Source organism: Trachypithecus francoisi, unplaced genomic scaffold (assembly GCF_009764315.1).
Source record: "Trachypithecus francoisi isolate TF-2019V2 unplaced genomic scaffold, Tfra_2.0 Lachesis_group2, whole genome shotgun sequence".
Lineage (NCBI taxonomy): Eukaryota > Metazoa > Chordata > Mammalia > Primates > Cercopithecidae > Trachypithecus > Trachypithecus francoisi.
The window spans coordinates 8,899,248-8,926,318 of NW_022681465.1; the positions used below are offsets into that span (position 1 = coordinate 8,899,248).

Genomic DNA, 27,071 nt, shown 5'->3' on the forward strand with positions numbered 1-27,071 from the left:
GCCATGTCGCTTCTTTGCTCCAATTTCTACATCTGTCAGTTGGTTATGCTAATAACAATACTACGTCATTGGATTGTTGGGAGGAATTCCTCACCAATTCCCTAAGAAGTACTTTAAATGACACCTGGCATGTAAAATTATAATGACAGATGATGATGGTGATGAAGAATATTATTTTTATCTATACAAATTCTGCACATTTTCAGTGGAGTTAGAGTCAACTATTTTATGTATTTCTTAAACTTTATTTTAGAAAATTTCCTTTCTAGGATTATAAAATGGTATTTTCATGAACAATGGATACACTGAGTTGTATCTAATCCAGGTCCACTGGCTTCTTAACGTAAGAACAGCTTCCAGCCACATCAATAAGTAGGCCATATAAATAGCCAACTATCTGTATAGGGTCTGCACCAGTATCCTATTCAATAGTAGTCTGTATGAATACCTTACTATTCACATAGGGTTGGTATCAGTGAGGTTTCAGGGGTATTGTTAAGGGCAGCAAATGAATTTTGGAAATGGTTCTAGGCCCAAAGTCAAATAACAATCCTTTAACAAACACATATAATTTAATGTGAGCTGTAATGTTCAAGTATCCACAGCTTAGTATATGGTGGGATGACATTGCCCAAACATAACCAAATAAACAAACAGAAGTGAAAAAGGAGAACACTTGTCATGTATCTCTTCATAACAACCCACCTGCCATCTAAGGCAGGACTATGAATCTCTAGGAAGCCACTGTTCAAAAATGAGGAAACACCAAATATGAATACAAAGGAAACTAATGATTACAAACAAACAAGCAGCCAATTTTAAAACAGCTTGTTCAATTGTACAAATGTCAGTCATCTTTCTCAGGCTACCTTTCCTGTATATTCTTTGACAAAAGGAAGTGCTAGCTGTCTCACTTGAATAAAAGTACATACCACTGTAAGGAGGTTGTTACGCTCTTGAAAATCTTTTAGTACTAAAAATTAAATGGGGAAGTAGAGATAATTTTTACAGTCTAGGAACACAGGAAATGAGTATTTCTAAAACCTACAGGAAAACACTGTCCATGGAGCATTAAGATGCTGCTCACCTGATACCAGTCAAATAGGAAACTTACAGATAAAATTGTCCCAGAAATCAAAATTCTATCAGAGTCTAGTAAGATATACTACAAAGATGCTCAGAAAATGTTTTACAAAATATATCCTGAAAATATAGTTTTTTATACCATTAAATTATTTATACTTATGAAAACACTAGCATTGTCCGAAGTTAAAATTAAAACATTTCTTGAAATGAAACTACAAAAATCATCTACAGTTTGCTTTAAATATCACCAATTAAGAACAATATAATAATTAAAATGTATACAAAAATATTTACAACAAGCATGTGGTTTGTAGAAAAATCCTGAACATGGATTCAGAACCCTAATTCTGAATAAAAGCGGTAATATTAGGCAGATGAGGCTACATGCAGCTCATACTTTTTAAAAAGTGCGTAACATGTGAGCCTCAAATAGTTTTTGTCATATTAGTGAGGTTGTTTAAAGTTGGGCTTACACACACATTACTGGCCAGAGGCAAATACAGCTGAGACTGCTGAGAAATAAGACTGGAGCTAAAACAAATACAAAATATGCCTGTTTGGGGCTTTTGAATGGTCTTGTTTCATGGGTATGAGATATTAGATCTTTCCCATTAATTTCACTGTTCTTGTTCCTGTACTTCCTGAGGGAGATACAGCATCCTGGATTGTCTCAGGACCTCTGAGTGGAAAGACCTGGACCCAGGGTCTTGCTGTCTCCAGCTGCAGGGTTTTTGGGTACCTAACTGGTTTTCTATAGGTCTTGACTTTCTCCTTTGGAAAATCATGAAAACACGTGACGACCTTCCCCAAAGCATTTTGCAGACCCTAACGTGCTACACAAAAATGTGGTATTTTGTAATGTCTGTCATTATTTTCATATGTCACAACCTCTTTAAACTTCCAATGGTCAGGTTTCATTTGCTCTGAAGATTATCCATTGTGCCATTATTTGACACAAACAAATGTTAGTGTGTTATATCAACTCTGACTGACCCTCATAGAATCCCTTTTGACAGCATGTATTGATTATAATGTCTTTCTTCTTGACCTTTCCAGGCTTTCTGTGGTCTGGTTCCTTTGTATCTAGGAAATAAATATCTACCCTATGCTTCCTGTTGCTCTCTTCAATCATAGCTTTTGGTCAATTGTTTCATACTTTACATGATATTTCAGTAAGAAATACAGTGCTGGCAATACTAAGTCCGTTGTTCTTTGTAAATTATTTTTGCTGTATCTGACACTGTCTTTAGCTCTGATACAGCAAAAAAGTAATTTAAATCTGCTAAACCTTTGAGGAAATTTTGACTTGCATTAATTTAAGAACTAATTCTATGTATACAACATAATATTTTATATCTTTCTTCCTTTCATGTGTTGTAATTTTCAGCCAAAATGTAGAGTTAAGATTTGTGTTATGAGTTTATCTTCGATTAATTCCTATGCTCAGGATGATCTCCTAATAGTACTCTTATGGTTGGCTAAAATGATCACAATATGATAAAAATCAAGAATGTAAACCAAGAGAAGAGCTATAGAAAGACAAAAAGCTCCTCTTTCTTTTAAGCTACACTTCAAACTAAATAGGAGTAAAGTAAGGCTTATCATTTATTACTTAACATTGGGCAAATAAATTATGCAAATGGAGTTGTGCCAGAGGACCAGTTCTCAAATGCTGGTCCAGTCCCCCACTGGCAACTTGCTACTGGGCAAGTTCATTAATCTTTCTCAGGCTGATTTTTTCCATCTCCAAGCAGAGGTAATAATGAAAACTGCCTTGCAGGGATACAGAGAGAATAAACATAATAAATTTTAATTACTCTTAGTATAGTGCATGGCATGTAGTAGGCACTCAACAAAAGTTATTTTATGATGTAATACAGGATTTCGGGCTATCATTAAATATTAACTCCAGCATGTGTAGTTATAACTTAATTTCAGTATTTAATTTGACATCACCTAGTAAGTCGGGATTTGCAAAGCTTCATCCAACAAGAATTGTTACAGTTACTATTGTCAAAACAGGGTAAAAAGGAAACACACATATGATGGTGATAATCATTTCTATTTTATAAATGTCTGTGTTAGACTTGGCACTGGGCTAGGATATATAGAAATATTAGGTACTATATGTAATCTTCTAAACAGCTTTGTCATTCAAGTGCCCATGCTTCATATTTCATTTGAAAACAACCGTGTGGAGAAGTAGAACAGCAGGTCAAATCTCACAGTGACTCAGAGGCAGAGCCCCTCTGACCCACCATCCTGTTCCTTCCACCCGCTCTGTGAAGCCACAGGCATGAGGGGCTGCGACACAGACCTGGAGAGCAGCAGCAAGGACCAGAGGACCCCAGACGCTGCTGTGGGTTTAGCCTACTTGGAAGTGGGGAGTAAACATCTGTTTTTTAAGTGTCTCATTCTGAGCTCATCGGAGCTATCAGCCACCAGTGAGGGATATTTGCTAGAAGTGGTCCCTCAATCAGCTGGAGCATGTGCTCCAGGGTCCAAAGAAGGAATGCCAGGGTCACAGAATCATCAATTTCAGGGTCTGGCCCTGCATTTTGCAGAGCAAGCCAGAAGCCCAGAGGGCAGTGAGTGTATCTCAAGTTCACAGAGTTAAGTGACAACACAAGATCCAGGTCCTTCCTCTGTGTCTGTCAATCAGCTCCCCAAACTAACCCAAGGCTCCGGAGTTTCCCAAGCTTTTGACATTGAGCAATTTACAAGTAGGGATTCGTGGAGAGAACTAATAGCTCTTGGCAAGGGTCCTTCACTGCCTCTTTATTGAGATTCAGATAAGGGCTTGGTGACTTACTCTAAGACAAGGACATAGAAATTTCACAAGTGAAGCTGGGAAAATCCTTTCATGAAATTTCAGCTTTAAAGTGTTGGCAGAAGCAAAGATTCTTGCGTCTTTTCTAACCCGATGCATACTTGAACTTGAAATAATCAATTCTTTCTTTTTCTATAAGCTGTCATAATAATCAGGAAATTCAGGCTGTTATACTTTCCACAAACATGTTCTGTATTGTGTAAATGACATTTCACTAGCTGACTCCCATTTTTAATAAGATGGAGTTCAGAGAGAAGCAGCTGAAGCCCATGGAAAACAATGAAAGAAATGAGACTAGGAAGGAGCACTCCAACGTGAGACCTGCCAGACCTTACAGATGGCGCCCTCCTTGATACAGGAGCTCTGGGTAAGAAAAACCGCCTTCCCCAAGGATGACGCTGAGACTCAGAAATGTCACCTCTTCTTATCCAGTCACACACTGGCAAGCAGATGGTCACTTCATGACTCAAACATGAATACTTTTTTTATACTTAGAGCTACTATCTTGATATTAGAACTCAATAAAAGCCAAACCCTTTGTGGCCAAAGATTTACGAACTGCAGCTAGAATATGAAGACCAAAAATGTTGCTTTAGCTAGGTAACTACCATTTTTAAATCAACTTCTTAGGAATTCAACTGATAGTATAGATCTTGCAAACAATCCAAAGAAACTGAGCCCTTCCTTTCTACTGCTTGCATTCCTCAGTTGGTGTGAGCAGCATTCCTGCCTTAGGACAGACAGAAACCGAAAAGCATGGGAGAAGCCATGTCAGAAGAAAAATAAATAGACTTCTACCACTGAGAAGTAGATTGCTCCTCACTGCCGCAATAACACCTTCCTAGAAGTAGACTACCCAAAGGCTAAGTTTGGTGGTAAAAGCAAAAAGAAAAACAAACCCTTAAATTTGCTAAAAAGTGACAAGAGTCTCTTTGGAGACATATGTATTTTTCTGGATTTGAAAGCAGCGGTTACACTTGTTTCATAAACTGTAATTCTGTAATAAAGCAATAAATACATTGATATTTTAGAAAGACCTTCAATGTTTACATTTATAATCAGATGTATGTCACACATACACACCTATTACAGTAACTACATAAAAATGCTACATTCTTGCTTAATATAATTTTTTTCGTTCATTAAGCTATATTTGAAGATAACTATAAAAGTCAATTAACAATGAGAAAATTAATGACGTGGACTGTTTTCTGAATTTTTCACACTGCAATATATTTAGAAACTAAGGTGTGAGACCAACCCAGATCATCCATTCCTAAGGTTTCCCAGCAAATGAGACAAACCTTGACATGGCAATGCAGACCTTGGTGGGCACACATCATGCCACCAGGAACAAAACATGACATTCTTCAGCAAAACAGAAAGTTACCCCATTTGAATGGTTTTCCTAGAACATGTGAGTGTTCATAAATTTACCATTTTAAAATTATTTTAAATAAATAGTTTTAAATGTCAGCATCTGAAATATCAATAAATATATATCTTAATGAAGATTTTTCATGGTCTACAGTTAGTTCAGACTGATCTGGAAAGAACTGTCTTTATAATAAGTACTAGATTATATAAGAGCTATGACAATATCTTTTCCAGTGTGAAGGGGAAGAAAATCTAATTGTAATTTCCAATAACAGAAATCTCCTTGGGTCTGGTGTAATATCTGACAAAGCACCTCATAACCCTCTTCCTGTCTCTGAATTTCCCAAGGATATCTCGGCTTTGTGGTTTTTGCATGTCACAAAAGCAGGCTTTACAGCAGCACATAAACATTGCTCAGCCTCACAAACCAAAGGATAAAGAGGCTGCAAAGGCCAACTGGAAAGATCAGTGAGGAAGGAATTTAGCTAGACCTTCTCATGCAGAGCTTCTCCATCAAAACTTTTGCCACTGTCTGTGTCCACTCTGTGGAGCCAGCACCAGGGGCAGGCGAGTGAGCAGAAATGCTGTTACTCTTACAGAAGAAGCAGGAAGAGCAAAAGGAAGCCTTTTGGAAAGAGCCTGCCCAAGTGGAATTTTATTTGACAGTTTAAAGTGTTAAAAGAAATATAAACTGCAAAGGCAGGATTTTTTATTCTCTCTGCATTGGCACCAACTTGCTCTAACAACGGCTCCATATAGTTTCTCAGTCCTCAGGGTGTGTCTGGTTCATCCCACAATGTGCTATACCTTGGTGTAGGCCTGGCATGGAATAATATTCCATGTCCCAAACCAAATAGAGTGGCCATATATAAGCAGGCTGAAGGCCTGTCACTCAGAAATCAGAACAGAAAAACTCCTGGGACAGTTTATCCCATGTGTGAATATTTAATTCACGAAGCCTCCAAGCTACTCTGAGTTTCCAGTATTTTCACCAGATATTCTAATTAAATTGAAAAACTTGCATGATTTTGCAATCCAGTGCTTGACCATGTTGTGTTTACAGAGCACTTAATGTTTGCAGAACATCTAGTGTCTGCCAAGAACCTAATGTTTGCAGAAGATCCAGTGTGTGAGAGGACCTAATACCTTCAAAGCATCTATTGTATGGGGAGCATCTGGCGTCTGGACATGTCATATTTACAGAGCATTTAGTATCTGGAGAGCATAAAGTGTGTACAGAGCTTCTGGCATGTACAGAGCACCTGGTGTGTGAGACCACTTGGTGTTTGCCATGTACCAAGTATGTGCAGAGCCCCTAGTGTGTGCAGATCATTTATTGTTTGCAGAACCTCTAGTGTGTGCAGAGCATTTTGTGTGTACTGAGTCTGAATTCCTGGTTCTGGATTGTGAGCTGGGTATGAGAAGGAGGCTACTCACCACATTGCAGCCTGCACAGTCAGGCCCATTCTCACAGGTCCTGCGGCGAGCTTGAATGCCACCCCCGCACTGGGCTGTGCACCGTTCCCAAGGACCCCAGCCTGTCCAGAACATGTGTGGGGGACATAGCAAATGTTCATTGCAGTACCTGTAATGAGGAAACCGAAAGGAAAAGGAAACTAATTAGTGCCACTTGAAACCACTGACGTTTCCATCTCCATCCCTGCAGCAGATGTTGAACCCATGGGCATGCTCTGCGTGGAGGAGCTTTTTGTATTTTGAGCAGTTGCACCATACAGAAGGCAGATGTGGTGCTGGCCATGCTGTGTGTGCACAGACAATGGGATGCGCGGCAGACAGTGAAGAAAATGCTAAACTCACAATGCAGGATGGATCTTCCTGTGCAGCCAATTGAAGGAAAAACAAACAAAACCCTTCAAACAGACACCCAAAAATAAGAGTATACAGAAAATATCTAGGTAGGGCATTTATCTTCTGAATATAAACATTGAAAGATAAAGCAGATTACAAATACAAAGTCAGCATAACTTTACTTGGAATCCCTTTCTCATTCTTGAGTCAAATCAGCCCATAGTTATATTAGGATAAGCTAAAGAAAAGTTAAAGCATGGGATTAGCAGGAAGGCCCATGCTATATATTGCTTAGCCTATTCTATTTTTAAATTTATTTGTAGGCTCTCAGAATAATGCCAAACAATTTAAAAGACCACTCATTATTCAAAAAGAATTGAATTATTATACAGTTTCACAAACACTAGTTCAATTTTTCAGTGTTTGAATACACTTCTATACTTCTACATATTTTGCCAAATGTCAGCCAGATATCCAAAGCCTCCTTTATCCTTATCATGAGTCATATTTCTCTTCAATTTTTAACACTGCAAGTGAAATGAAGTGAAGTGAGGAAAACAAACAAACAGAAAACGAAAAGGAAACAGCCTGGCATTCTACAGATTACAGATCATAGAAAGGAAGAGGTTACTCTGAACAGCAGCAAATGCAGTGAGACACACTCGGCACTTAATAGTCCATCTACGAAGCCCAAATTCCCAAATTGACCTTCTAGAGAATACTAGAATGCACAACTTTTTCTCAAGTCCTCCTCTCTTGCCAGGCCATCTGCCTTAAGAATCAAGAGACAAAGGTTCCCATCTGCTGGCATAAGTCAGATGCCTTTATTGTCATCAATATTAATAAGACTTAATCCTGCAGGGCCTATGCAAGAGGAATTGCAGGGGGCTTCCTGATCACAGGCGTTCACAGTTGAAGAGAAACACAGGAGCATGAACACAGCTCAGGATGTGCAAAACTATCTTAATACACAGTGGCATTACTGTAATTATTTATGCAGAAGTAAATGCTTTTATGGAACTGAAAATAAGGGCAAATGGTAGCCAGCCACCGGGAAAATAAATTTGGAGAGTGTAGTTTCCTGACAGTAAATGCTGGTAAGATGGAACTGTTTTCCTATCAAACCAGAAAAATTTCATGGGGAACGCGAGGGCTTCAGGAACAGGGACAGTGTGAAAAGCAGAAAGCAAGATCAAGCTGAGGGGTGCCGACAGGATGGGGCACACTGAACCCCTGCCAGCGTTTTGAAAAATAATGGAAGGTAGAAATGGAATTCTACGCATGAAAGGTCATTGAGAAGAACAAAACAGAAAAAGGCAACAGGGAGTGGGATGATCTGTCTTTACCAAATACAGTGGAAAACTGGAACTTTATGAGAAATCAGGAAAGTTCCACAGAGCTCCAGAGACAAAATAACTCCATGAGAGTTAGATGGTGGACTCATCTCCAGGAGTTGGTGTTTCATCTTGACTATGCTCTGGAGTCCCTGAGATTCAAGGAGCTCCTCATATTTCAGTATGGGGTCTGCATCTCCCCAGACAGGGCAGTTTCGCAGCAGGAAGAGCCCACAGAACAAACAGCAACTAGAGGGCACTGGATTGCAACAATTCAAATGAGAGATACTCCAACCTAGAAAAAAAACTACAATGGTGTTGGAAAGAAGGGGAAGAAGTGGTGGAGATGGAGCTTGGTATAGTTAAAGAACAATATGGCAACTGTGTGACTGTATAGAAAACAAAACAAAACAGTGGAGTCCAAAGTCAGCCTCTTAACTGAAAGTGGAAGGCAGAAGACACTCTTACTTCCAGGGAGAGATAGTTGATATGCAGTGGGTGAAAGAACCTCCAGAGAGTCAAGAATCAAATGGGCCAGCAGTTTAGTTTGTCTAAACTTACATATTTGAGCATAGCCAATGGAACTGAACAGTTATCACTCTTCCTTATCTTTTCCACATTTAAGATAACACAGAAATGTAAGGTTTTCCTCTTTAGATGGTAACTATAGTCTCCCAGGGTCCAATTCTCAGAGTTCAGGGCCACTGGACATGCCTACACATAGTAGAGGAAGGGAAAGGACCTTCCAATTAAGAGATCATGGCCTCCAGATAGGAGAGACAAGACAAATGTGAGGATACAACAGATGAAAATCATTTGATCTTAGGAGGTACATGCAAATGTGTCGAGTTCCAATAAGTAAATATTAGTATGTGTGTTGGTTCATGGAGTATTCCAGGAGAAAATTGACATTTGTTTAGAGAACATATTTTGAGGAAGTCAAGAAAACTCAGAATATCAGAACTCTCAGCATTTAGTTAAAATATCTATGTGTAGATCACTGTGAGAGGTAGGCCATCTCCGTTTCTAAGCTGATTCACCAGCATTTAAAAGGCATGGACTTCTTAGAAAACTTGATCCTAATTTCAGCTTTCAACAACTCCCCTCCTAAAAAACAACAACAAAAAAATAGGTATGGAAGGCAGAGGGAAACCTTACTAAAAATGTTTATAAGGCCCTTAACTTTTAATAAAAAGCACAGCAACTGAGCTACCGTTTCCCCAAAGCAAAATAAACCATAGTGCACAAATCCTTTCTCTTATTTGCTGACAGCAGGCCACCCCTGAAAATGCTCAGCATGTTATTATTGTAAAAATCTACTGCAGGGTAACCTGTGCATGGAATTTTCAGCCAACGTTAATAAATTGTCTACTGAGCTGCATTTTAAGGTTGTCAATAACCTGCCTTGTTTTTTTCTCTTTCTGCTATAGTAGTCCATGAAACAAGCCACACCAGGATCTGCTGGGGCGTCACCCTCTGAAATTGCAGCCTCCCCAGTGAGAGAGGTCAGAGGGAAATAGAAATTGTTAGGCTAGCTCTGTCTCTTTGTGTCTGGGTTTTCACTTAGGAATTCACCCTGGAAGAGACTGCTCAGAGGCAGAGTCCTTGGAAGCCTGTAAGTATGGATCCTCCACAATTGTGAGAAAGCATTTCCTCTGACCCTCTCTCTTTCCCCACCCCAACTTACTCATGCTCCTGAGAGAAGCCCCTCTTATGAAGCTATACAAAAAACAATGAGGTTGGAAGTCAGGTACCCTGGCATCTCTGCTGGTTAAGCTTTTTTAAAATTAATTGTGGATAAAATATCTACACAATGGGCCAGCAGTTGGTCTCCTTTCTCTAGTCCCCAACACGCTGCTGACTTTTAGCAAATAATGAGCTACAATGTTTTTCAAATGGCTCTTGAGTGTCTCTACTATGTTAAAGCATTGCAAGTCACAGATGCATCTCATGATGCATTAACAATTAAGATTTTAATTTAGCCCATGACTGCTTATTCTCATTTTGTATTTAAAAGTCAATTAATGACCCAGCACCGTTTCTCTATAAATTATCCACTTTTTTTTATCACAAATCTAGTCTCTTATGAAAATAATGACCTTTTATAATTCCATATGGACTAGATTCTCAGCACTATATCATGCAATAAATTGTTCTTTCTGTTACAAATTATAAATTGCATAAATATGTTCCATTCTGGTTAGATCCATGCTAGTTGCTCACTGCAATCTCTGTTAACCTGAACCAATCAGGGCCTCTTCTGAACTCTGTTCTCCTTGCTTCATTCTAAATGATCAGCCCTCTACTGGGCCATACTGCTATAATTAAATTTTTATGTCAACAGAGAAACTGCATGTACATTAAGTCTACCATACTATTTAATTCAAGCCATTTAGGAAGAAAAATAACTTGTGAAGAACATCAGTTTGCCTCACCACAGGATTCAGCAAACATACCGATGAAGACAAATAATCACATAATAAAAACCACTGAGCCCTGGGACTCTTAACTTTGAGAACGCATTGGACAGGCTCTATCATGGTCCCCATGATCCCCAGCTCCTAGAATTCACACCTTGTGTAATCTCCTCCTATTGACTGTGAGTGGGACCTGTCACTGGCTTCTAACCGACAGAATACGTGAAAGATTTTGGAATGTCACTTCTGTCATTATGTTGCATAGATTGTAATGCCCTTACTGCAAGAAAACTTTCTCCCTTATTGGCTTTGAGGAAGCAAGCAAAAAGGTGAGAAGGACCCAGTTGTCAAGGATTTGAGGGCAGCATCCAGCTAACAGCCATCAAGAAACTGAGGCCTCAGTCTGACATCCCACAAGGAACTGAAGGATGCCAACAACAACATGATCTTGGGGGCTGGTCTTTCTCTAGCTGAGCCCCGATGACATCACAGTCAGGGCCTCTATGTTGATGGCAGCCTTGTGAGAACCTGAAGTTGTGCCCAGGCTACGAAACTCACAGACACCATGAGCAAATAAACACCTGGTGCTTCAAATGCCTAAGTCTGTGGTAATGTTATTATACAACTATTAAAACAGACCATGGTACGTGGGATTGTGGTGCTACTGTAAGAGGTTAAAATGTGAAACTGGCTTTGAGACCAGGGAATGGCAGGAAGCAGAATAATTTTGAGGAGCACATTAAAGAAAATCTAAATCACCTTGAATCATCCATTAGTAGAAATCTGGACTTAAAAGACATGGCCAGTAAGGGTTTAGAGGAAAATGGGATAAAGAACTAAAACTGAACATCAAAAAAGACAATCTTTCCACCACACACACAACAAAGAAAAATATGTGACATGATGCATGTGCCAATTGGTTCAATTTAGCCATCCACAATGTATTCATTGTGGATGGCTAAATTGTATTCATATTTTATTTTATTTTATTTATTTATTTATTTTTGAGACGGAGTCTTGCTCTGCCGCCCAGGCTGGAGTGCAGTGGCCGGCTCTCAGCTCACTGCAAGCTCCGCCTCCCGGGTTCACGCCATTCTCCTGTCTCAGCCTCCCGAGTAGCTGGGACTACAGGCGCCCGCCTCGTCGCCCGGCTAGTTTTTTTTTGTATTTTTTAGTAGAGACGGGGTTTCACCGTATTAGCCAGGATGGTCTCAATCTCCTGACCTCGTGATCCGCCCATCTCGGCCTCCCAAAGTGCTGGGATTACAGGCTTGAGCCACCGCGCCCGGCCTGTATTCATATTTTAAACAACATTTTGTACATGATAAATATTTACAAATTTTGTCAAAAATAAATTAGTTATTGAAAAAGACAAAAACACAATTAGAAAAACAGGCAAAATATTTGAATAGACATTTCTCTAAATAAGATACACTAATGTCCACTAAGCACACAAGAAGATGCTCAACACTATTAGTCACTAAGGAAATTCAAATCAAAACCACAATGAGATACCAGTTCATACCTACTAGAATGGCTAAAATTAAAGAAAAAAAGTAACAAGAATGCGAAGAAATTGGAACTCTCATACATTGCTGGTGGGAATGAACATTGGTGAAGTCCCCTTAGAAAGCAGCATGGTGTTTCCTCAAAAAGATAAACATAGAATTAACATACACTGCAGCAATTTCACTCCTAGATAAACAGTATTCACAAAATAATTGAAACAGGGACTTAAAAAGATACTCATATGCCAATATTCAGTACAGCATTGACAATACTCAAAAGACGAAAATAAACCAAGTGTCCACTGATGAAAAAAAAATGGATAAACAAAATGCGGTGTAGCCATACAACTGAATCTTATTTAACCTTACAAAAGAAATAAAGTTCTGACACATGCTACAACATGAAGGAACCTTGAACATTATGCTGAGTGAAACAAGCCAGACACAAAATGGCAAATACTATAGGATTCCACTTATGTGACCTATCTATAACAGGCAAATTAGTAGAGACAGAACATAAATTAGAGGTTACCAGGCATTGGCAGGAGGGTGGGATAAGGAATTGTTATTATTGCTTAACAATTACAGAGTTTATGTTTGGGGTGATAAAAAGTTTTGGAAATAGTAGTTACGGTTATACAATAATGTGAATGTAAATAATGTCACTGAATTACACACTTATAAATGATTAAGTAGCAAATTTATGTTTTTCCTGTGTGTGTGTGTGTGTGTATATAAAACCACAATAAAAACTTAAAAAGTAAACAGGAATATATTATCAGGAACTGGGAAAAGGGAGAATCACATTACACAATGGGTAAAAGCTGCCAAAATTGTTACCTATGGTAGTATGAAAGGCAAAACACCTAAGTTGAATTACTTAACTAAGGAAATTTCCAAGCAAAGTGTTGAAGGTACTGCTTGGTCTCTTCATGCTGTTGACAGTAAAATGTAGGTGAAGAAAGAAAGACTGAGGAATGGATTATTAAACTAAAAGAATAGGAACTGGATGATTTTGGAAATCATTCACTTCTAATGGAAAATGATGCAAAAAATACAAAATAGCTTTCACAGTCCTTTCAAGTGCTGTTAGGGAAGGTTGGAATAGTAAAAGCTGAGGTAGTGACTATCAAACCTTTTATTGCAACCTCAGAAAGATGAAAGAATTGGAGTAGTATTTAGTTACACAAAGAGTCCTTTCTAGAGCGAGTGTGTGCCTCACAGATCCTCTCAACTGCATCAGATCACCTCTAGTGAGCTGAACGGTGTTGTCTCTCAGCCACCTCAGCAGCACCCCAAGGTAGAGAAGGGCTAACTCAAAAAGGTCTGTGAATGTAGCTTTTGTTTAGTGGAGTAAACCTTGTGGAAATCCATTGAAGACGCACAATGTTTTTCAGAAACTTACTTCCACAAAGATACCAGCAGCTTGGATGGAAAGGGACAGAGAAAATACCCATGAAAGGCTGCTGGAAACCCTACACATTCTACTGACAGGAAGGAAGCTGACAAAACTACCTAGCTACAAGCACATGCTCTCTTCATGAAAAAGCCTGATTCAGGAAGTATAACTAACAGCCCAGAAGGCAGAGCCAAGAACCATAAAATATTATGCCCATTCCTTGAACTTAATGCCCAACACTTGCTCAAGCTAGATTTCATAATTTATATGGAACAGTGATTCCTTTATAATTTCCATCACCCCACCCACCTACTGCCTTTTTGAACAGAAATGACTAAAGCTGTTATCCTTTGCCTGACTCTCCAAGTGTGTTAGTGGCAGATAACTTCTCCCTTTGGCTTTAGAGATTAACAGACTGATGGGAACTACACCCAGACAGCCTCTTCCACATGTGAGCCTGATGTAAATAGTAAGGTTCTGGACTTTGGGGAGATGGCTTAATGGGATAAGACTGAGGGGCCTTGAAAGTGGGTGAAATGCATTCGGGATGTGAGAGGTAGGGATGTGAATGACTGGGGAACAGAGAATCAGCTCTGGAAGATAGACTTTATGGTGACCCTAGTGAGCTCTGCCTCCTGATATTCATACCCTGTGTCATCATCTCCTCTAGGTTGTGGAGGCCTGTGTCTTATTTCCAACCAACAGAATATGGCAAAGGGGTGAGATGTCACTTTTGTGATTATGTTACGTAAGTTTGTAATGCCTGTCTTGCAAGGAGACTGTCTTTCTTGCTGAATTTTAAAAGGCAAGTGACAACACCAGGAAGGATCACTTGGCAAGAAACTGAGAGTGATCTCTGGATAACAACTATGTAAGGAATTGAGGTCTGCAGTTTGACAGCCCACAAAGAACTGAATACAAACAACAACCACATGATCTTGGAAGTGAATCTTTCCCCAGTGGAGCCTCAGATGAGACCACAGCTCTGGCCCATGTTTTGATTGAAGCCTGCCGAGGACCCAAGCATAGGATCTAGTTAGCCATATAGGAATTCCTGACCCATTGGGACTATGAGATTTCAAAAAGAAATGTGTGTCGTTTTGAGCCACAAAGTTTATGGAACTACTATTACACAGCAGGAGGAACTAGCACAGATAATAACATTTGCATCTTGATAATATTTACAGAGGTCCATTTTTTCCTTTTGTTAGTAGCCTCTCTGGGAGTTGGTGCTTCTACTCAGCTCTTGATACTCCCAAAAATCTTTTCAAGGAAATGTCAGAAGAGAAAAACAAAGTGTCTATATGTTCTAAAGTACATGTAAAATTAAGCTAGCATTATTTTTCAGAAAAAAATAATGTAAATACTTCTGAGATTTTTGTTGCAACAAAGCTCCCATTGAATAATTCCACATATTGGAGATGTCCCAGATGAAAAATCACTAACTATAAACCTACCATTCACTTAGGGAATCTTTTGGAAAGATCAATTCATTATCTTGTGGCTACCCAGGATTTCTTGAGGGTTGATGGTGTTTAAATAAATATGATATAAATTTATTATTTCTTATGCCTAGTTCTTAGTCTTTTGTATGCTCTCATGGAGATCATAGTCTCCTTCAATCCTGAGTTTAGTCCTCAAACATCCCCATTGTTGGATCAGAATGCTTTTATATTTCTTAGGTGAAGAGACCTTTCCTATAACATGGCAGAGACACCTAAGAACCTATTGCTTATGAAGACCACGGAGGAAACTTTAGGTACTTGGATTTTCTGGTTTTCATTAAGCTCCCAGTAGCCCCCTAGAAAGACTATTCAATAGAAAAGCTTACATTTTATAAAAATTTTACATAGTCCCTGTTTTTAGTATCCATCTCTTATTTAAATTCACGTTTTCCCCCATTGAGCAAATGCTAATCTACCAGTGAACATTTCTTCTGTACAAAAGGAATATTTTACATGTAAGTCCCTCAAACACACTTGCCATCTTTATTCCTCATCTATTCCTGAAGACACTGCTGTATAAAAAATCCTATGTGGATGCAAACGTACACATCTGTCTGCCACAGTGTGAATCAGCCTCTTCTTTCCTGAGTGATCAGCCTGGGAATGGTGATAACACATGCTAAGTTTGTGGTGGTGCCTTGACTCTAGGGAAGACTTTGCACAGATGGAAGTGACTTGGCCTCAATGGGTTGTACAGGTTGAGCATCCCTCAGCTGAAATGTTCAGGACCATTAGTGTTTTGGATTTCACATTGTTTCAGATTTTGGAATATTGGTGTCTACATAATGAGATATCTTGGGGATAGGACCCAAGTCTAAATACAAAATTCATTCATGCATCAAATATACCATATAAACAAAGGCTGGATGTAGTTTTATATATTTTAAATAATTTCTTGCAGAAAACAAAGTTTTGACAGCATTTTGACTGCCACCAGTCAAAAGATTTTGACTGCAAAAGTCAAAAAACCAGTGTGGAAATTGCCACTTGTGACATCATGTCAGTACTGGAAAAGTTTTGGATTTTGAAGCATATTGGGTTTCAGATTTTCAGATTAGGGATGCTCAGCCTGTCCTAGATGACAATTTATAGCATTTAGAAACTTCCAACCAATTTAAAATTGTACAAGGCTTGGAAATAATAGGGAAACAATTCTTCCATAATAGGCTTTCCCACTTATCAACTGGTGTTAGAAAATGACAGGCTTGCACAAGACTGTCTCAGGGACCGCTTCAAAAATGACAAACCCTGCTTGGTAAAAATCATCTTCATTTCCTATTAGTCAAAAGGAGTGAAATCTTAATTGGCAAGTGAGGAACTCACTTGAAGAAAGAAAGGAATGATTCTCCTTAGTTGATTTTAGGTTGTAATAAACACCTGCTAGAGAGCTATCTAAACAGTAAGTCTGTTGGTTCTGTTCATATAAATACTAAATGCATAGCAAATAACTATATACAATATTTTTATTCGAGGCTCCACTGAGCTCATGTCATCAAATATAAACCTAGTATATTTTAATTAAAATGCATTGAAAGTCATTCAATAAATTTATATTAGTATAGCTGAATAAGAATTCTGAAAGCACTATGAAATTTACCTACTTGAATTCTTTCCCAATAGTGACAAACTAGAATAAACATTAATAGTATATTTAATGCATATTAAGGCAGATTCATTGATCTTGCAAAACAGATTCAATGATTACGATTGCAGAGGTTGAGCCTGAAACCAAACGTCTAATTCTACACCAAGAAACAAATTGTTAAATCCAAGACTAAATCAAAATGTCGCCATGATGTACTGATAGCTCAAAATATAATGGAAAAGAATCCCGAATTTGGGTTGTGCTGCAGCTTCATTGAAAGTATTTCTGAATATGCCCTTCCATGCCTTCCAGAGGATTAACTGAGTACGATGAAAACCTTACCTGCCCAATAATGTCTGCATCCGGGACCTTCTTAGGTCTTCCTTGGAACTGAAGCTTTGAGACCCGTCTGGTTAAATTCTCACCAGAGTAAGTCTCCTGCAGATGTACTTCCAGAGTCTCCAGGAGCCTAACACAGCACAGAGGTCCCTGGGTACTCTAATCCCTTAGCAATTGCTCACCAGAGCCAACCCAGCTGTGTAGGCACCAGAGCAGCCCAGTGACGCTGTCAATGAGGCTTTGATCAAAATTACAGGTTGCCAGGAAAAGAAGAGGACGACTGGCTCAGCGGAAAGGGATGCCACACATAAGCTAAGGTAGATCCAAAACCAAAACCGCGGGGAACCCGACCTGGCCGGAATGAGAGTAAGCGTGAGAGTGGCGGTGCTGGCAGCCGGGTGGTCACGTACCTTTCCTCGCGGTTCTGTCCCACGCACACCCGGCCCCCGTGCCTGGGAGTGGGGTTGCTGCAGGAGCGCTGCCGCACCTGGAAGCCGATCCCACAGGTAGTGCTGCAGGGAGACCACGACGTCCAGGGAGTCCAGCCTCCGTTCCTGAGGGAAGGGAAGCAATGCAATCATTAGGTCAGGCAGGCTCAGAGTCCAAGCCCTGTCTGCACCCACAGCCAAATGCCTGTGTTCCCCAGGAGGATCATGCTTGGGGCTGCTGCGGAGAGGAGGGCAGAGCAGACACGAAACTGAACGGACTGCACCCTGTGAATCTCAGTTCCTGCGTCTGCAGCCCCCAGGCGTCTGGTTTCTAGTCAAGATAGGAGATTTGAGAATAAACTTTTAAGTGCACTAGAAATAATGGACTATATTAGAAACTATCAAAAAACTTGAGTTATGAAAATATTAAACTAATAAAGAATAAGGTTATTTCACTGACAAGCATTTAGAAATGAGTGCCTACACCTCTAGAGTTTATGAGTTTTTTGGACTTGTATTATATCATTTATAATCTATGAAAAGTGCACCTTTGGACAAAATGCTCATCTAAAACTGCCTAAAATGCTTTCTTTTAAAATGTATTAATATCAGTGAAAATCAATAACTCTCCTGATAGCATTCAAACTGATAAAGAGTGTTGTATTGTTAGAATAATGTTCAAAGCTTTCAAATGAAAGAGTGTTGTATTGTTAGAATAATATTCAAAGCTTTAAAAGGAACTTTATTAAAAATTTAAAAAGGACATTTACATTCAGATTCTTGGCTATCTTTTAACAAACTGACAGAGACATAAAGAGTGCAAATAAGAAGTGCAAATTGCATATAACTAACTGTGTATTTATGTTATTACACATATATAGTAATGTAGACATATAAAAATATGAAATAAAAATAGGATGTACTAATTTTTTAAAAGTTTTAAATTATATTGACAGCTCTAGAAATGTGTTAGTATTGTATTTTTTCCTCAAAATGCCTGTATTCAGACTCGTTATAATTTAAGTGTCCCCCTTAACACTTTGTTCCTGCTATTAAAAAATAGATAGGTTTTTTTAACTTTATGTGTTAAAATATATATTAAATCCACATTCCAAACTTCCAAATAGATGGTCTACTTTGTGCAGAATTTTTTTCACTTCTGCAATCACATATGCATTTCTTTAGATAGTTGTCACCGTCGTCCATAAGATTTACATTTCCTGTGAAAAAATATTAGCTCACATTAATTCTCATTTTTACTTTATGCATTTTCTTTTAAAACATGGAGGTCAACAACTATGCCACTGAAGGTCCTGGTATAAATAATATGTTGAATAATATCATATTAAAAATAATTTCAAACAAAAATTATTCTAAGAAAATTCTTAGAATATTTCATGTTTTCCTACTTTATTGAAACCTAATGATTTAATAAAATATGTAGTCATAGCTTTATGTGTGATATTATAATAAAATTGCTCTATAATAATTTAACCAAAATTATCACACAATAAGACAAATCTTCCCACATTTCTTATAAAGGTAATCAGCTAGTATCTTATATCCTGCTACCTACAATCTTAAAAATTATCCATGTTATTCACTGAATTATATTTAAAAATTTAAATAGCAGTTTTAGTATACATAAATTACATTTACCTTGCAAAGTTTCATTATATATGAAAAAAGTTGTTAGATCATGCAGAAAATGGTGCTTTCAAATTTGTTTGGAAACTCTTCATTTCTTAAATCTTTTAGCAAATGTGGATTGACTTTTTTTTTTAAGACAGAGTCTTGCTCTGTCGCTAGGCTGGAGTGCAGTGGCACTAACTCAGCTCCCTGCAACCTCCGCCTCCCGGGTTCAAGTGATTCTCCTGCCTCAGCCTCCCAAGTAGTTGGGAATACAGGCATGCACCACCATGCCCGGCTAATTTTGTATTTTTAGTAGATTGGTTTTCTTCATGTTCGTCAGGCTGGTTTTGAACTCCCAACTTTGGGTGATCTGCCCACCTCAGCCTCCCAAAGTGTTGGGATTACAGGCATGAGCCACCGGGCCAGGACACAAATGTGGAATTTTATGACATATTCCATTTACAATATATGGAACATGTTTGTATATAAGGTAGTAAGTAAATAAAAGTGTATATAAGTAATAGGAAAAGAATATCTGAGGAAAGAAGTGAACGCAGCTTTACATGTATATGTCTATTACCCAGACCTGAGTTTCCATACTTCTAAATGCTGCTTAGAGGCAGACATAGTTACCAAACAAGTCACATAAAGTAAACAGACATCAGGAGGGGGGTCACTTTCATGATTATTAGTACAAAGCTATCCACTCATGCTTTTGAAGCCTCATTCAAACTAGTTCACTTACTAGATTTTTAATCTTAAAATAAGTACTAGTTGCACTGCAGCTCTGCTTAGAAAATGACTTTCCAACTAGAGCAAGAACTGAAGACATACCAATAAATAAGTTATAGCAATTCATTTGATAGTCTTATTTTTCCATTAAACAATATGAGCAAAGAGTATTAGCTACTTGTTGTCATCTTCAAACAACAGCACTTTGATAGCTTTTGTAAGTTTCAGCCAGGCATCTGTGGAAATCATTTCATTTAATACAAAGCATACAGTATATAATACAATGTTGATATGTCTGTGTCCTCTGTCATACAAAAAACAAAAACAAAAACAAAAAACCCTAATCTCTGTGGCCCTGATTTGTTCCTTTCATCTTGGTGGTGAGAAAAATGTGAGCAGAGGGCAAAGTCCACCTTTTGCTCCCACACTTTACTTTCCTGGCCCCCTTCCTCTTAGGCATGCGTGACTGCATGACCTGGGCTCTCCTATAATTTGATCACCCAATCTGATGTCCACTGTTAGTGACTTCATGAACAATTGTCCCAGAGACTTTTTTCTTTTTTTTCATTCTAAGTGGGCTCATGGAAAGCAGATAATATGTTTAAAAAATGCTGCCAATTAATAAACAAGTGACAAAGGAGCATAAAGACTGATCTCAGAAGTGTTCCTGATACTTGCTTTAAAATTTCTCTGTGATCATGGTGTTATAGGTGCAAGGGATGGAGAGCAAATAGAATATAGTTGTAAAAAATAAAAATAAAAATAAAAATAAAATAAAAAAATAAAAATAAAACAAAACAAAAAAATAAAACAAAAAATAAAAATAAAACAAAAACACCACAATAAGCAGAAGCAACAGGAAAGCTATTCAGTAGGCTATGTTATTTAAACTGGCCTCTTGATTACCCAGTGCCTAATGTTAGCTGAGGTGAGAGGTGAGGTGCTCTGAGTGCCGATATCCTACAGAGTAGAGCAAGTTGATCAAGGACTTGGCTTCTTCTGCCTCCTAACCTAGAGTTATTATGTCCTACCCCTAATGGACTATTAGTTGACATATTCCAGGAAAAGATTATTAAATAACATGGAAGTTTTCCTTAAACAAAGTCAATCATATTGTTCAAATTATAAATACTTTTCCTAATCTAATGAAGAGTATGTGAATAGGTGTAGATCTGTAATCCAGTTTGTAGTTTAAAATCTCCTTCCAAAAATCATGTAATTTTTAAATGGTGAATGTCCATGGTGTTTCACCACAGTTCTCTCCAAAAGGGAGTTATGTTATGACGTCCCAAATTCCTCGAGAGTCTGAGTTTAATACACAGCAGCACAACTGGCATGTTCTGAGGGGCACACCTGGAACAGTTGGCGATCTCCATGCTAGGGCCTTCACACTGCCAGCCACCACACTGCGGGGCCGGGCTGTCGCAGGAGCGGGTTCGACAGAGGCAGGATCCCACTGCGCTGCCATCCGTGTGCGTGCAAGGTGTCCACGGAGACCACATGCCAAAGTGTCCATCCACGGTGAGATTCCTGGTCTAGGAAGCAAAACCAAGTACAGGTGTCAGAAAAGGTTCAAGCTGAACACATACTACAGTAAAAATTAAAAATCCCTCATAAGACAATCAAAACTCCTTTAGTTATTTTTTGTTGTTGTTGCAATTAGAAAAAGATTTCACGAGGGAGTATTTCAATGCAAAGCTGCAGAGGTCATTGCTGGAGATGGTGAGGAAGAAGCAGGGAGGGAGGCAGAGGGAAGGGAGAGGCAGAAAAGGAGAAGAAAAAGAAGAGAAAGATGAAGAAGAAGAAGGAAAAGGAGAAGGGGGAGGAGAAGGAAAGGAAGGAAAAGGAAAGAAAAGAGGAGAAGAATGATGGGAGAAGGAGGGCTGAGAAGAGAGGAGGAGGAGTGAAGGATACTAGTAACTTGGCAATCAAGTTATGGCCAAATTGTCCACTAATTTGGAAAATTCAAAACTAAGAGGAACTGGAGTGAAAAATCACAGCTGCACAACCCCATTTCATGTTTATGTGCCTTTAAAAACTGAAAGCTTAGTAACATTTATCATTAAAGACTTGGTTTGGCTCTCAAACTGAAAGCATTCAATTCAGGACATATTTAAAGAGCATCTACTAAGCAGCTGCAGCACTTCTCTTTGTTAAGCATATCCCAGTCAAACCTGTGTTCTGATCAACTTCTAAGAGCTTATGGGCCAGTGAGAAAGAGCTAGACACGTAATTGTTACCTCATGTAGAATCCGATGATGGATTCACAAATGGGGGCCATGGGAGCGAGGAGAGAACACCCAACAGGCTCATGGGGTCTGGGAAGAGCAACGAGGGGCCTGTGTTGAGTCTTAAAGAGTGAAGAAAGAGCCAAGTAGGGGGGCTGGCAAGGGCTGGCAAGGGTGAGGGCAGAGGAATGAGGCTGCCAAATGGGAAGGGTACATGGGCATTCCCTGTCAGTGTGGGGTGAGCTGGTGGTTCAAGGGGAGCAACACCAAGGACTGAGGAGGAGCCCAGGGCAGGGACCTCATGGGGAGGGGTCAGGGAGCCCCAGAGCTTGCTGGTGTGGCACCTCTGAAGGCATTCAAGGGGAGGGCATGGCATTGCTGGGACATGCATGACCAGCTCTGGTGTGGCAGAGGCACCAGCGTGTACCTGGCTCATTGAAGAAGGGACAGCTTCCTGCCAAATCCGATAAGCAAATCTGCTCAGGAAGTGGCAGTGCTGCTGGGAGGAGAGACTCATGCGGCACAGCCTCACATCACATGCCCGGAAACCAGCTAATGGATCTCTCCTCAGAAAGGCAATGGGAAGACGGTCTAAGACTCCTGTTTTGGTTGTTGTTGTTTTTGAGATAGAATCTTGCTCTGTTACCCAGGCTGGAGTGCAGTGGTGTGATCTTGGCTCACTGCAACGTCCACCTCCCAAGTTCAAACGATTCTCGTGTCTCAGCCTCCCGAGTAGCTAGGACTACAGGCACCCGCCACCACACCAGCTAATTTTTATATTTTTAGTAGAGACAGGGTTTCACCATGTTGGCCAGGCTGGTCTCGAACTCCTGACCTCAAATGATCAGCTCTCCTTGGCCAATCAAAGTGCTGAGATTACAGGCATGAGCCACCGTGCACAGCCTCCAAACCTCCTAATATTAATATGGAAACTTAAGCATCCCTGAGAAAATCTGACCGAGGAAGAGCTTTGGTGATGAGTGAACCGCATGCTTTCACCTTGCCCTCTGTGACCGGCTGCACCCCTCCTCCTCTGCCAGAGTTCTCTTCCAGAACCATCTATTACCTTCAGAAAGACTCATCATCCTCACAAGAAACAAGTCACAGGAAACAATTCTATGTACCATACAGTTCATTCTCTTTGGGTTACACACTATACCCACACTTCGCCATTTCAGAATAATGCCGACACCATATTTTGTGGGTAAAAATACAGGTAAACTTCACTTTTGATTCATCATTGCCCCAAATGCATTAGGATCTAAACATGAAAAGTGTTCGTTGTCTTTGACATAACTGGTTGGCCAAATCCAATTGCTATACTTACGACTATCCCTCCTTTCTAACCAACCCTCTAACATTTTCTATCCAGTAAGGTGGATGGGATTGGGAATTTCCCCCCACACCTGGCTATTTATGTAAGAAACTGTGACAAAGGGGATGGAATGGAGCTGCACCACCTGTTAGAGCAATTCTTTTCTTTTCTTTTTTTAAATTTTACTTTAAGTTCTGGGATACATGTGCAAAGCCTGCATGTTTGTTACATAGGTATATACGTATCATGGTGGTTTGCTCATCATCTAGGTTTTAAACTCCACATGCATTAGGTATTTGTCCTAATGCTCTCCTTCCCCTTTCCCTCACCCTCTGACAGGTCCCATTGTGTGATGTTCACCTCCCTGTGCCCATGTGTTCTCATTGTTCAACTCCCATTTATGAGTAAGAACATGCAATATTTGGTTTTCTGTTAGAGCAATTCTAAGTGATACGCTGGATCCTACTCAAGAGGAAAACACCCCCATTTCCAAGGTCCCGGTGGCCTCCCTGTTGGCTTAGACGAAAAGACAGCACCTACTCTGATCATAAGGTTCCCTGAAGACCATAGTGTTTTCTTGGAGAAACCAAGCCTTGCATGACAACGTGACTCAAGCCACTAACATAGCAGATTCGGTTGTTAAAGAGGCAAAGACCCTACCATTTGGGAGTTTCAACATTCTCCTTTCACCTCTTTATCAGCCCTCCCTCTTGTCTTCAGCCAAAGGACTCCTGTGTCGATCGATAAGAGGTGGACAGTTTCAAACGCAGTTTCTATCAGCAAACACAGTTCCTATGCTAGCACATCCTCGCCTGCTTTAACATCCAGACTCTTGCTTGCTGTGCAAACATTGCTGGTATTGTTTTGACTATAAAAAGCACAAGTCTCTTGTTCACGGAGCCAGCCTCAAGCAATAACGGTGGTCAGACAGACAGAATATTTGCGTCATAGTTACACAATATATAGGTCTGTACTATTTTGACTCTTCACAGTGTGGGCTCAGTTAAGAAACCTTCCAGGGCTGCTGAAGGCCCCAGAGAACACCACCACGGGAGCTGTGACCATCCTAAGCCTGCAGGTGCGAGCGAGGACAGGGTGGCTGAAGCCATCCTTGGTTGAAGGGGGTAAGGGAACGATACTCTAGTCTCATTCCTCTTGCCTATGCCTCTCATTACGTGAGCCCAAGGTCACTCACAAGACAACAAGGGAGAGAGGACCGGATATTGGATGTAAGGAAGGTCAGACCCTTGGGGCAGAGAGTGAGTGGGGAGGGAGACTCTCTGAGAGGTTCTCTGGGACAACTGGTCATCCTTTGCCTCACTTCTTCTCTATGAAGCTGTAACAACTCCAATAGTTCATCTTGCCTCCACTCAGAAAGCCAAATGCACTGGGAACAACAGGAATGACAGGAAAGAAAGAGCTGAATTATTATAGGGCCAGGCAAGTGAGGAGAACAGAAAGAAACTCCTCAAGCCTGGCTCCTTGAGAATTGAGAGACCAGGGGTTTTTGACAGTACTTTGGCAGGCCAGGGCTGGGGAACCAAAACAGTTAATTAAATCACAGGGGTGTTAAAACTGCCTTCAGGCAGCTGAGTCAGTTCCTGAGAGGGGGTCTCAGGACTACCCAGCAGCTTTTGGTCAGCTGAAGTGCTAAATCTGAAAAATATCTCAAAGACCACTTCTTAGGTTTCACAATTGCAATGTTATCTATAGGGGTAGTTAGAGACGTTATGAATCTTGTGACCCCTGGTTACCTGAATCTGCAGTAAACAGCTTAAAGAAAAGCAGGCTAAGTGTCAGCAGGTCATTGTTTATACCTATTCTTCAGCTAAGTTCAAGCCCTTATCATTGTGAATACAGATTCAATCTCTGAATAAGAGGACAGGGAGGTAAGTTTTCCTTGCCTCAAAATTTAACCATAAACTAAATTCCTCTCATAGTTAGCTTGGCGTTGGCCTCTGTGTTATTATATGCAAAACAAGAATACATAAAACAATTTAGCCTGCGATGTTAGAAGCAAGATGGAATCAGTCACGCTAGAATTCGCTCATCACTTCTAATTCTGCGAAGGCTGTTTCAAAGGTGTGAGGGGTCATGCAGGTTGGGATGCTGTGGAGGTCAAAGTAGTTCTATCTTGGATGCTAATCCCCCATGTTGACCTCTGATTAACCCCAGTTCTGGGAATGCCTCTAAGATTTCCAGTTTACCTATTGTTCCTTGTGTAAGAGCATGTACTTAATGCAAACACGACCCTTGAGCAAATTCCTAGGCATTTCCTCTGAAGCACATATACCCTTTCCCTATGGCACATAAGCCCTGGGAATAATCCACGGAGCTCTACCGGTCTTGCAGCTGCCCAAGAGCATATTTCTCTCTGTAAGTTCCCAATAAACTCACCCTATACCAACAAACTGAATTTGTCTGCCTCACTCTTGGGTTTCTTGAGTCCTTCTGTGTTTGGGGGTTTATTTGCACATACGTCCCTTTCACGAAGCAGATGCATTTGTGATTTTTTTTTTGAATGTTTATAAATCTTCCTAGTATTAATCGGAAACATCTGAGATGGCAGAATTGGGACAGATTAGAGAATCTGAGGCAAAGAAGAGTCTTTCTAAGCCCCTTTAGTCTCCATTTTCTCATCTAAAATACAAACGGAATGAGCAGGAAGGTTCCTAGGATCTCCTTAGCTCCAAGAGGTCATGAGGAAATCCTAAACTCATGATGATATAGATGACAGAAATATCTAAGACTGTGAGGCCAGAAGGAAATACAATATGATGGTGACAATGGAATGAAGATGGAAACACAAATCACTCATAGTTCCAGTCCACGTGCTTCCTTAAAATAATCTCCTGTCCTGGAGGGAACCTGAGAATTTCCATTTTTCCAAAGAGGCTAAGGTAGGGACACCAGCCAAGGTAATGGATTTTTATGAAGAAAGTACTTTGGAAAAAAGAGGATTTGCATTCATTATGGGAATTATTCCTCACCATTGTGAGGTGAAGCAGAGGGAGTAGGAATCTATGGTGAGTTGGGCTGGTACCACCGGCCACGCTTCTGAACCTCAAACAGGACATATCTGAGGTCAGGGTTGAATCCTGACTAGGCTATAAGCCAATCATGGCAACCCCCTCAGTTGGGCCAGTGCTGGGTCTAGAAACTGACATGTGACCCAGTTCTGGCCAATGAGACTCAAGAGGACACTGCAAGAGGTTTCTAGAAACTATTTTTTTTCAAATGAAGAGGAGGAAGGTTTCTCTGCTCCTTCTCTTCCTTCCTGCTTTGGACATGGTTATGTGTGAATATGATACTTGGCAATCCTGCTGCCATCTTGTGAGCAAAAGGAGAAAGGCTAGGGAATCAAAGACTTGATCATCTGCTGTCCTCCCTGAACTGGGCAGCAGAATCAGCCCCTCACGATGCACCACAGGGTGAAAATAGTCCTTTATTAGACCCTATTCACAGGAAATTTAATTACCATTAGGCATATGCAATCTATCTGATTTAATATCTTTATGCTATTTTTATAGGAAAATTAAACTAAGAT

The 27,071-nt window shown here is 39.9% G+C and overlaps 1 protein-coding gene across 2 annotated transcripts in view; it reads right to left on the minus strand.

Moving 5' to 3' along the window:
* Positions 1-27,071, minus strand: part of SEMA5A (semaphorin 5A) — a 519,394-nt gene that overhangs the window by 75,674 nt on the left and 416,649 nt on the right. For both annotated transcript variants that reach the window (XM_033178781.1, XM_033178782.1), the window contains exons 14-16: positions 21,335-21,516; positions 17,600-17,743; positions 6,731-6,878 (exon numbers count right to left, since the gene is read on the minus strand). In XM_033178781.1, the coding sequence (XP_033034672.1) occupies positions 6,731-6,878; positions 17,600-17,743; positions 21,335-21,516 (474 nt within the window). The remainder of the gene's footprint in view (positions 1-6,730; positions 6,879-17,599; positions 17,744-21,334; positions 21,517-27,071) is intronic.